This window comes from Bos mutus, chromosome 18 (genome assembly GCF_027580195.1).
Source record: "Bos mutus isolate GX-2022 chromosome 18, NWIPB_WYAK_1.1, whole genome shotgun sequence".
Taxonomy (NCBI): Eukaryota; Metazoa; Chordata; class Mammalia; order Artiodactyla; family Bovidae; genus Bos; species Bos mutus.
This window is the reverse complement of record NC_091634.1, coordinates 2,984,595-2,996,820: the sequence shown is the minus strand read 5'-3', so window position 1 is coordinate 2,996,820 and position 12,226 is coordinate 2,984,595. Positions and strand designations below refer to the sequence as shown.

Sequence of the window (12,226 nt, the reverse complement as noted above, 5' to 3'; positions counted from 1 at the left end):
AGCCCCCCTTTAGTTAACCACCGTGGGAAGTCCTTCACTGGCTGGAAAGGGCTGGAAAAGTCATCCTTTGGCAATAATAACTCAATTGACCTTTGGCCAAGATGACCAATTGTACTCTCCTTGTTGGGATGACTCAGTGAACCCTCCCTGTTACATGAAATGACCTACTAAACACTCCCTATTGGCTGGGATGACACATTAAAATTCTATTGGCTGAGATGACTCACTGAACCTTCCCTAGTGGCTGGGATGACACATTGATACCTTCCTATTGGCTGAGATAACTCACTGAACTCACCCATTGGCTATGATGACTCAATGAACTTTCCTTGTTGGATAAATGACAAACTGAATGCTCCTTATGACTTGAAATGACATGCTAAATTCTCCTGTTTGGCTGAGAAAACACAATGAACTCTCCCTATTGGCTGAGATGGTTCACTGAACGTACCCTATTGGCTGAGATGGCCCATGATGTTCTCCATATTGTCTGAGACAACACACTAAACCCTCCCTATTGGCTGAGATGATACACTGAACTCTTCCTATTGGCTGAGATGACAGAATGAACCCATGCTAGAATCTAGATGAACAGTGATTTCACCATGTTTGCCAAGAGACCCCATGAACTCTTCCTAGTTAGGCCTAGATGGCCTAAATGATTCTTTCCTGTTGGTAATGATTACCAGCGGAGCCCTCCCTGATGAACCAAGATGATCTAATTGGCTAAGATTACACAATCAACTTTTCCCATATGTTGGAATGACGGGTAACCCTTCCTATTGGCCAGTGAAGCCTTTCTGTTGGCTGAGGTGACCAGAAAACCTGCCCCATTCACCAAAACAGTACCCTCTCCCGGAACTCTCACTATTGGCAGAAATGATTCAGTGAACCCTCTGTCTAAGGGCAGGAATCCCTTAGAAGAAATGGAGTAGCCATCATGGTCAACAAAGAAATGCAGTACTTGGATGCAATCTCAAAAATGACAGAATGATCTCTGTTCGTTTCCAAGGCAAACCATTCAATATCACAGTAATCTAAGTCTATGCCCCAACCAGTAATGCTGAAGAAGCTGAAGTTGAATGGTTCTATGAAGACCTACAAGACCTTTTAGAACTAACACCCAAAAAATATGTCCTTTTCATTACAGGGGACTGGAATGCAAAAGTAGGAAGTCAAGAAACACCTGGAGTTTCAAACTCCAAACTTCAAACAGGCAAATTTGGCCTTGGAATACGGAATGAAGCAGGGCAAAGGCTAATAGAGTTTTGCCAAGAGAACACACTGGTCACAGCAAACACCCTCTTCCAACAACACAAGAGAAGACTCTACACATGGACATCACCAGATGGTCAATACCGAAATCAGATTGATTCTATTCTTTGCAGCCAAAGATGGAGAAGCTCTATACAGTCAGCAAAAACAAGACTGGGAGCTGACTGTGGCTCAGATCATGAACTCCTTATTGCCAAATTCAGACTTAAATTGAAGAAAGTAGGGAAAACCACTAGACCATTCAGGTATGACCTAAATCAAATCCCTTATGATTATACAGTGGAAGTGAGAAATAGATTTAAGGGCCTAGATCTGATAGATAGAGTGCCTGATGAACTATGGAATGAGGTTTGTGACATTGTACAGGACACAGGGATCAAGACCATTCCCGTGGAAAAGAAATGCAAAAAAGCAAAATGGCTATCTGGGGATGCCTTGCAAATGGCTGTGAAAAGAAGAGAAGCGAAAAGCAAAGGAGCAAAGTAAAGATATAAGCATCTGAATGCAGAGTTCCAAAGAATAGCAAGAAGAGATAAGAAAGCCTTCCTCAGGGATCAATGCAAAGAAATAGGGGAAAACAACAGAATGGGAAAGACTAGAGATCTCTTCAAGAAAATTAGAGATACCAAGGGAACATTTCATGGAAAGATGGGCTCGATAAAGGACAGAAATGGTATGAACCTAACAGAAGCAGAAGATATTAAGAAGAGGTGGCAAGAATACACAGAACTATACAAAAAAGATCTTCACAACCCAGATAATCACGATGGTGTGATCACTTACCTAGAGCCAGACATCCTGGAATGTGAAGTCAAGTGGGCCTTAGAAAGCATCACTACGAACAAAGCTAGTGGAGGTGATGGAATTCCAGTTGAGCTATTTCAAATCCTGGAAGATGATGCTGTGAAAGGGCTGCACTCAATATGCCAGCAAATTTGGAAAACTCAGCAGTGGCCACAGGACTGGAAAAGGTCAGTTTTCATTCCAATCCCAAAGAAAGGCAATGCCAAAGAATGCTCAAGCTACCGCACAGTTGCACTCATCTCACACGCTAGTAAAGTAATGCTCAAAATTCTCCAAGCCAGGCTCCAGCAATACGTGAACCGTGAACTTCCAGATGTTCAAGCTGGTTTTAGAAAAGGCAGAGGAACCAGAGATCAAATTGCCAACATCCACTGGATCATGGAAAAAGCAAGAGAGTTCCAGAAAAACATCTACTTTTGCTTTATTGACTAGACCAAAGCCTTTGACTGTGTGGATCACAATAAACTGTGGAAAATTCTGAAAGAGATGGGAATACCAGACCACCTGACCTGCCTCTTGAGAAACCTGTATACAGGTCAGGAAGCAACAGTTAGAACTGGACATGGAACAACAGATTGGTTCCAAATCAGGAAAGGAGTGTCTCAAGGCTGTATATTGTCACCCTGCTTATTTAACTTCTATGCAGAGTACATCATGAGAAACGCTGGGCTGGAAGAAGCACAAGCTGGAATCAAGATTGCAGAGACATTACTTTGCCAACAAAGGTCCGTCTACTCAAGGCTATGGTTTTTTCAGTGGTCATGTATGGATGTGAGAGTTGGACTGTGAAGAAAGCTGAGAGCCGAAGAATTGATGCTTTTGAACTGTGGTGTTGGAGAAGACTCTTGAGAGTCCCTTGGACTGCAAGGAGATCCAACCAGTCCATTCTAAAGGAGATCAGTCCTCGGTGTTCTTTGGAAGGAATGATGCTAAAGCTGAAACTCCAGTACTTTGGCCACCTCATGTGAAGAGTTGACTCACTGGAAAAGACTCTGATGCTGGGAGGGATTGGGGGCAGGAGGAAGAGGGGACAACAGAGGATGAGATGGCTGGATGGCATCACCGACTCGATGGACATGAGTTTGAGTGAACTCTGGGAGTTGGTGATGGAGAGGGAGGCCTGGCGTGCTGCAATTCATGGGGTCGCAAAGAGTCGGACACCTCAGCAACTGAACTGCACTGAACTGAACCCTCTGTCAGCCAGACTCACCAGGTGGCCCCTTCCTTTGGAGACATCCCTTGGGTCTGCTCTCCTCCCACCTGACCACCAGTAAGGCATTGGGGCCTGCAGCACCCGCCCCTTCCCAGCCCCTCAGTGGCCCCTCTGCCAAGTACTCACCATGATGTTGGGCAACGTTGCATAGCGGGGCTCATTGAGCCGCAGGTCAGCGGTCACCACAGCAGGCAGCTTCAGGCGCAGAGTCTCCAGGCCCCCATCAATCTCCCGTTCCACTTTGATCTTGTCCCCTTCCAGTGTCACCTGGGAGGCGAATGTGCCCTGGGGAGGGACAGCATGGGGGGACATGGGAGATTAACTAAGGAAGTCCCAGAGGGATCTCAAAAATCCAGGGGAGGGTGTCTTTCTTGGGACTCAGGATATATAGTTCCTAATATCCTAAACCTACCCACTGGATCTCCCTTTCTTAATGATAATGAACACGTGTTGAGTATGGGACACTGTTCCAAGTGATTGAAATGTACCAAGTCACCATATCCTCCTAGGAACTCTATGAGGGAAGTGCTATTATCCCACTTTACAGATGAGGAAAACTGAGGCAGAGAGAGGCTCAAAAAGATGTCCAGGCTGGTTCAAGGCTCGTGTCATGGTTCATTTACCCAACTTTCTGTCCCCAAGAGCTCCTTTGAGGCCTCTTGACAACAGAACCTCAAGTGTACCTGGATCCTCAAAACATCGTCTGGGGCCCCACCTTCTTCATATAGTGCCCACCCTCTGGCCCAAGGCTCTTGGGTCCTTCAGTCCTGAATCAGCATTTCCAGATGTGACCTACACCCTCTGTCTAAGCAATCTGTTCTCTCTATTGTGTCACTTATTCACTGGACACATCTTTCAGGTCTCACCCGGAATGCCCCATAAGCCTGCTCTTGGATATACACTGTGAACACAACTGATAAGGTTCCAGCTTTGGGGCATTTATCCCACAGTGAAGACCGCCAATAAGCAAGTAAATGCACAGTGGCCACTGGCCACAGGTGGCTTCCGAGCCCGTGAAATGTGGTTAGTTCCACTGAGGTGTGGATGGAATTTTTCATTTTATTTCGTTAATTTAGATTTTAAAACCAATAAGCAAGATCCATTATCATAACTGTGGGGATGGTTTCACGGGTGTGTAATATATTTGTAACACGTATCAAAGTGCACTTAACTATACACTTTATGTATGTGCAGGATATTTGATGGTTATTTAAGCCTGTTTGGAACAACTTGGGCATATGAATCTACTTTTTCAACAATGAGTTTTAGGAATCTAAATATTTCTGATAGAAACTGAGCATCTGAATTGAAATACTCTGTAAAAATAAAATACACATTGGATTTCAAAAACCTCATACCAAAAACCAAAAGAATGTAAAATAGCCCAATATTTTTTCTCTGTGACATGTTAAAATAATATTTTTGATATATTATGTGAACTAAAATAAGATTGAAATAAATTTGGCCTTTTTTACTTTTTGAAAGTGGCTGTGAAAAATTTTAAATGACTCCTGTCATTTGCATTTCAGTTAGGCAGGAATGGGGCTCATGGGGTTGGAGAGGGGACGTATTTCATAGACTGTGGGCAAGGTAGGCCTCTCTGAAGAGGTGAAACCTGAGGAGAAACCTGGAGGTAAGTGAAAAGCCTTGAGGTGATCTGAGAGAACCCTGTTCCAGGCTGAGGGAATAGCAGGTGCAAAGGCCCTGGGGCAGGGCTGAGCTGGGTGTGGCTGAGGGGCAGCAGGATGGGGAAGGGGCACGTGAAGGCCCAGAGGAGGCCTGGAGTCTTGCATATGCGACCCCACTTCTGCCCACTGGAGCAGGCGTCCAGCTTCACACGTGCCTCCCTCCAGAAGGGCAGAGATTGGGTGGCTGTGTTCTGAGCACCCAGGCCTGGCCTTCAGCAGATGGTCCCCACTCTGGCCTCACCTGTGGCCAGTCCAGAAATCCAGCTGTCATCTGCCCTGTTTGGTTACAATCATCATCGATGGCCTGAGTGGAGAAGAGAGAAGATTGTACAATGATGGGGTTTCTCAGGTACCATTTGGGCTTTTGTTCTAGAAAGGAGGCTGGCAGATGTTTCTATAACAGGCCAGGTAAAAAATAAAAACACTCTTACGATCACTCAGCTTTGCTCCTATAGAGGACAAGCAGGCATAGACAATAGGTGTCTACATAAACAAATGTGGTAGCATTTCAGTAAAACTTTATTTATAAAATCAGTGGTGGCCATGGACCAATTTGCTGACTCCTGGTCCACAATGCTCCCGTCCCCTCACTTAGGCCCCGAGAGAGGCAGTCACTTTTTGAGGAGCACATGAGGGGCCCTGGTATGTCTTTGCCCCTTCTCTAATATTCCAGCGATGTCACTCTAGGCATACCCGTTCTGGTCACACAGAGCAACCACATGGATGGCATCTGGGCCAGTGGGAACGCTTTATCTCTGACCCCAGTGATTAATTCAAGGATGGGCACGTGACTCCAGCTGGACCAATGAAGAGTCAGCTCTGAAAGTTTTGCTGGAGTCCTTGTGATAGAGGTTCCTGTCTTTCTGCTGGGGCTCTCAGGCTGCTGGGATGTGAGCCTGGAGCTACAGAGAGTAAAGCCAACACAGAGTTACCGACGGTATAGCATGTGGGTCAAGCTGTGCCTGAAGCTTCCTTACATGAACTAATAAATTTGCTTTTTGGCTTCAGCCAGTTTGAATCATGATTCTGCCACCTACCTGCTTTCCCAGCAGCACCAGGTCCACCTTCTCCTTCTCTGCCAGCTTGGCCAGGACCCGAGCCACCTGCAGGGGACCCAGGTGATTCGCTTCTGCAGCAGGCACCTCCACGTGGATGCCCCGGTCTGCACCCATGGCCAGAGCGGTGCGGATTGTCTCCTGCCGGGCAAAGAAGGGGCTTGACTTGGCTTCTAGCCTGAGGGGGACCCAGGAGCACAGGCCCCCAGCCCCTCCTCCCTCAGACCCAGGGGTCCAGCCCCCGGCCCCTCCTCCCTCTGACGCAGGATGTGGGGCCCCAGCCCCTCCGCAGGCCCAGAGCACCTGGCACTGGGCAGGCCCACAGCTGACGGCAATGATTTCCTTCACCAACTTCTTCTCCTTGAGTCGCACGGCCTCCTCCACCGCGATCTCACAGAAGGGGTTCATGGAATGCTTCACGCCATCCGTGACCACACCCGTCTTGTCGGGCTTCACCCGGATCTGCTCAGCCAGGAGGAGAAGGGGCAAAGTCAGCAGGTAAGGAGGCAGGGGCTGAGACACCAAGCTCTACCCAGGCTGGATGGGGACCTCGTGTGTGTGTGCTAAGTCGCTTCGGTCTTGTCCAACTCTTTTCGACCCTATGGCCTGTAGCCCGCCAGGCTCCTTTGTCCGTGGGATTCTCCAGGCAAGAATACTGGAGGGGGCTGCCGTTTCCTTCTCCAGGGGATCTTCCCAATCCAGGGATTGAACCTGTGTCTCCTGCTTGGCAGGCGGATTCTTTACCCTGAGCCACCAGCGAAGGCCCCGAATGGAAGTAACTGTCCCACAGTCACATGGTCAGTCGGCAGTGCTCTGGGCCCCAAGCACTCTAGTCTCCTTCGGTACCACCTGACAATCCTAGAGGAGGAGTCAGGGAGCTATAAGACAGGATGAGGGGGGCCCCCGCCCAGTCTGATGTTGGAGGCTATCAGAGGAGGATTCCCTGAGGCAGTGGCAGTTAAGCTGAACCTGAAAGGGAACTGGCATTGAGGAGGTAAAGTGTGTGGGAAAGTGTCAGGGGTGGGGGGAGCAAGTGCAAAGGCCCTGGGGTTTGAGGAGTCCCAGGGGGCTGGTTCGGCCAGGGGAACGCAGTGTGCTGTTGCAGAGGCTGGCAAGGGCTGGACTGGTGTGATCCTCAAGATGCCCACATCCTAACCCTTGGAAACTGTGACTGTCGCCTGCATGGTGACTGTAGCCTACGTAGTAAAAGGGACTTATGCAAAAGTGCTTACATTCAGGATTCTGAGAGAGGTTACCTGGGATGAACCAGGTGGGCCCAAACGAGTCACAACGTTCCTTATAAGTGAAAGAGGGAGGGAAGAGAGTGTCAGGGTCCAAGAGAGAGACTGAAAATGCTACACTGCTGACTGAAGACAGAGGAAGGGGCCACAAGCCAAGGGATGCAGGGGGCCTCCAGGAGCTGGCAAAGCCAAGAGACAGATTCTCTCCTGGAGCCTCTGGAAGACACACAGCCCTGCTGACACCTTGAAATTAATCCAGTAGACTCACTGCAGACATCTGACCTCCAGAACTGGAAGAGAAGGAATCTGGGTTGTTGGGAGTCACACAAGTTTATGGTAACTAGTTTCAGAAGCAACAGGAAAGTAATACGACTGTCCAGGGCCCAGCAGGTAGAAGGGCCTTGATCCAAAGAACAGCATAAAGAGGTGAGTGCATCCAACTTGAGTTTGCACAAGGTCATTCTGGATCCTTGGTGGAGAAAACTGGAAAAATGGCAAGAGCAGAAGTGGGGACTGCGTGGCTGTCGGTCACTGAAATCTGAAATGACTGCTTTGGACAGCCGTGACAGTGGTGATGGGGAACTGGATGGACTGGAGGTCTTTGGAGGTGAAACTGACGGGGTGCTGGGGTTGGGGAGGGGGAGCGGTTAGAGGGAAGAGTCGAGTGGACTCTTGGGTTTCCAGTGGGTACATTAGCACAGAGAGGGGGACGCTGAATTGGGCTCCAGCCTGAGAGAGAGATGCCCAGAGGAGCTTGGCTTGGGAGCCGACATAACCTGGCTCAGGACCTCCCTCTCTTTTCCTTGAACAGAGCAGATCCAGGGTGACAGCATGGCCCAGCGGGGGACACTGGGATTCTCTCTCTTACTATTTCCCTGCACCGGTTTCTCTGGGCCTGGGGGGTGGGGGAGATGTGGCTGTTCCTCCCATCCACAGGACAGAACTGAGATGGGAGTGTGGGATTTGGGGAGGGGTCTCCCAGTCTGCCTGTGCCTCAGGGACTGGTAACATTAAAAGGAGGAGGGGGAGAAAGAGAAAAAGAACAACCCTATCCCAGTTCTGGAAAAGTCATCTTGGCACCAACAATAGGGCACAGACTCTAGAACTTACTCAATTAACTTTACAGAAAAAGCCATGGAGCAAACACGAGTCCATGTTTTGCTTTTCTTTTCCTACTAGAACCTCTACAGGGTGGATCACACAGGATTTCCCCAGACATACCCTTGGCTCCATCCCTCACCTCCTTCTGCCTTCCCTGGCCTCTTCCTCAAACTGCAATCCTCTCAACTCTGTCTCATCTTTCTCTGTCTCTTTCCATCACAATGCCCAACCATCTGCCACATGACATATGTCAGAACTGTCTTCTCCCCAGCAAAATGTGGGAACTCCACGAAGACAGGAATTTATGTGCGTTTTGGTCATGACCATATCCCCTGGGCCTAGCACAGTGCCTGGCACGTGGTGGGTGCATTGTAAGTATTTGTCGGATGACTAAATGACAGCCTGCTCACAAGGGCACCTGTCCGCTGATCAGTCACTTACTAAACAGCATGGAAACTAAAACACCAAAGCCCTTTCTTTCATTAAAAAAAAACAAACAAAATTCAACATAGGAGCCTCCCCTTTATAAACAGGAAAGTGGCCCCCCTAATCAGTACAAGGCCTCACTGGGGGCAGTCAGCGGAGGCCAAGGGAGCGTCCCAGCCTGTTCCAGCCCTGGCAGGACGCCCAGCCACGGACTCCTGACTCCCAGGGAGAAAGAGATGAGTTCTCTGGTAGCGAGGACCCGTGCCAGCTCATCTCCAGGGAAGACCTTTGAAGCTTGAGTTGTTTCCAGGCTTCAGAAACACAGCTTACTTAAATTACTTAAGTCAGGAAACAATGGTTGGCCTGCAAACTCAGTATGGTCTTTTTTTGAATAAAGATGTTTTTATAAATTGAGGGAGATGATTCAATGAAGCTTCCAGGCTTTCTTTTTAAGGTGCAACAAATTAACCCTCAACAGAAACAGGCAGGGAAAGCCTCCAAGGGCTTTATAAGCCTTAACTCGTTTAACTATCCAAAGAACGCAGGAGGCTGGTTACTGCCACTGCCATCCCCACTTGCTAGATGGGGCAACCAAAGCACAGAGAGGCGGAGCAGGTGACCACGGAAGGCCTCAGAGGCTAGGTGACGCTGAGTTGAGTCTGGACAGAAGTGAGGAAGCGATGCTGGAAACACAGAGTTGGGTCAGGCCTTGCACACGCCCCGCCACCCCCCTCCCCCCGCAAAAGCTGCCAATCTGGGGGCAGGGGGTGGACATCTGGGCAAACAGAGGATCTTAATTAATCCAGTGTGGGAAGGGCTGAGACCAAGCCCAAGGGGCTGCGGGAGGGCCCAAGGACACATCAGAGTAGCCTAAAGGGATGAGGCGGTGGGGGAGGGGGATTTCCGGGAGGTGGTGACGTCATAGAATCCCTTAGCCCTATTGCAATCCATGAGATGGGAATCAGGCAGGACAAGGGAGGGATAAGAAGCAGAGGTGGGAGGGTGGAGCTGGAAAGGCACCCAAGCAGAAGGCACAGCGGGGGAAAAGGCACAAGGCAAGCAGCAGTCTGGTCTGTTGGGAAAGTCTGAGCAGCTTGGAGCTGCAGAGGCACCGAGGAGGGGTGATGGAAGGCCAGGGAGCCAGGGCTGGACCACAGAGAGGCCTGAGCACCAGGCTGAGGGACTGGGACTTTGTCCTGCGGGAGCTGGGGAAAAACAGGATGATGGTGGGGGCACAGGGTCAGCCCTGGGTGTAGGAAGCCCCCTCCAACTCCAAGGCTGGGAAGGGATGAACTGGAAGGGAGAGACTGGGGAACTGGGGAGGAGACGACACTGAGGGTTCAGGTAGAAGAGGAGGCCTGAACCGCTGGAGAAGAGGGAGCAGGGCAGAGAGATGGAGAGGGCAGAAGGCACTGGGCTGAGAAATGACAGGCTGCGGAGGTGAAGGAAGGAAGCTGGGGTGGTGCTCCAGGTTTGGCCCGGTGCTTAGAGAGCTGGCACTGTTTGAATCACTTTTTTTCTGAACTAGTAATAGTAACAAACACATCCAGGGAGACACCCTGGGGCACTGTGGGAGGGGCAAGCAGCACCAACACTTCCGGAAAAGGACAGGAATTCATATAAGGAGGAATTCACACTTCCGCATTCGGCACAAACACCAGAGGCCCCCATGTGTCAGGTCCTGTGCTGGGCAATGCTGGGACCTAAGAAAACATTAGTCACTCAGTCGTGTCCGACTCTTTGCAACCGCATGGACTGTAGCCTGCCAGGCTCCTCTGTCCATGGAATTCTCCAGGCAAGAATACTGGAGAGGTAGCCATTCCCTTCTCCAGGGGATCTTCCCAACTCAGGGATCGAAAACGGGTCTCTAGCACTGCAGACAGATTCTTCACCACCTGAGCCACCAGGGAAGCCCAAGCTGAAACCTAGAGCTGAGTCAAATGTGAGCCTGTCTGATTGGTGAGACAGGCATCTCAGGCCAGGGTCTAGGACTAGCACTGAGGAAGGCTATGGGAGCCCAAAGGGACAGTCAGAGGGGAGAGGACACCAGGAGAATTGGGTTGTAGGACCCCAAAACAAGCTTGCCCCCCAAATGTTGGAGGCAACTCCCCTGTCACATGGTGCCAGAGCTGTTATTAGGCCAAATGGCTGTCAGGTAGAAATGAGAGGAGGCCCTGGCTACCTTTTGATCCTGACTGCTGCTGCCCTGACGGGTGATCCGACAACCAACAGAACCTCCAAGGGCCTCAGTGTCCTTACCTGTCCAATGGGATTCATATCTAGATGGTATTGAAAGGACTGAATCAATTCATCTCTGTCAAGAACTAAGAACCCTGTCTAGTGCATAGCAAGGACCCACTTAACATGAGCTGTCAACAATCAATGAGGTTTTCATGTGCGGACAGGCTTCCAGGCCCTGTGTTGGGCAATGCTGGGGACACAGAGGTGTACTCAGGTGTACTGACAGGGGTGGGGAGGTGGGGACAGACATGGACGGACAGTCACTGCCTTCAGTCTGGTTCAAGCCAACTATTGAGACAAAGTGGCTTTTGTCTGAGGGAGTCTGTCTGATTTACCTCTGTCCAGACCAGCTTCCCTGCGGACAAGCCCGGTCCTCAGGGACCCTGCCCTCCACCCCATCTCGTGGAGGCTGTAAGCTATTTCCATCAGCTTGTCAGATTGGCTTTCATCTTTAGCAAACCTTTCTCCTTCCGAGCTAGAGCCTCCTCGCTCGCCCTGGGGCTGGATAGCTTCTGGGTTCCCAGAGGACTTCCATTATAGCACATTGCCTGTGCCCAACAGTCCTTTGAGTGTGCAACGCAGCCGAGTGAGTGAAATCCTGGTTCGTGTTCAAAGGCACTAATTGGGGTGAGGAGTCAGCGGGACCTGGCTAGGAATCCCGGCTCAGCCCCTTCTCAGCCGAGTGGCCTCTCTGTGACTCGGTTTCTTCGTGCGTTAGAGGCCACGGCTCTTCCAGCAGGTAAGAAACAGAGACGTTAACTCGGCCCACACGCAGTTCTCAAGACACTGAGTATAGAACTGGCGGAAGGGGGACGGAGTCATGACCCCAGAAAGGCTGGCTTTAAATGAACCAGGACGGGAACCTCAGAACCTCTCCGTTCGGTGATCTCCGCCCTCAGATGTGACTCGGACGTTTGGGAGAGCGGCAGACACGAGAGGTACCAGAAGACCCTTATACGGTGGGCGCTCGTGACCCCGGAAGTACACGACCGCAGGGTTCAGGGAGGAGGGAGAGGAGAGGGGAGCCGGTCACCTTCACTGCGAAGTCGATGACCCTCTTGACAGCCACGAGCGCGCGCAGCTCCGCCATCTTCCTGCCGCGGCGACCCGCCGGGTCCGAACTCACCTTCTGCTTCCCTGACCGCTCGCCCCGCCCCCCTGCCCTCCTCTGCGCCTGCGCCC

The 12,226-nt window shown here is 50.5% G+C and overlaps 1 protein-coding gene across 1 annotated transcript in view; it reads right to left on the bottom strand.

Annotated features, from left to right (window-relative positions):
* The window catches only part of ETFB (electron transfer flavoprotein subunit beta), a 12,659-nt gene extending 433 nt beyond the window's left edge, over positions 1-12,226 (bottom strand). Inside the window, exons 1-5 of the mRNA XM_005910675.3 lie at positions 12,078-12,226; positions 6,339-6,497; positions 6,018-6,176; positions 5,222-5,284; positions 3,419-3,577 (exon numbers count right to left, since the gene is read on the bottom strand). Coding sequence (XP_005910737.1) covers positions 3,419-3,577; positions 5,222-5,284; positions 6,018-6,176; positions 6,339-6,497; positions 12,078-12,134 — 597 coding nt within the window. The 5' untranslated portion in view covers positions 12,135-12,226. The remainder of the gene's footprint in view (positions 1-3,418; positions 3,578-5,221; positions 5,285-6,017; positions 6,177-6,338; positions 6,498-12,077) is intronic.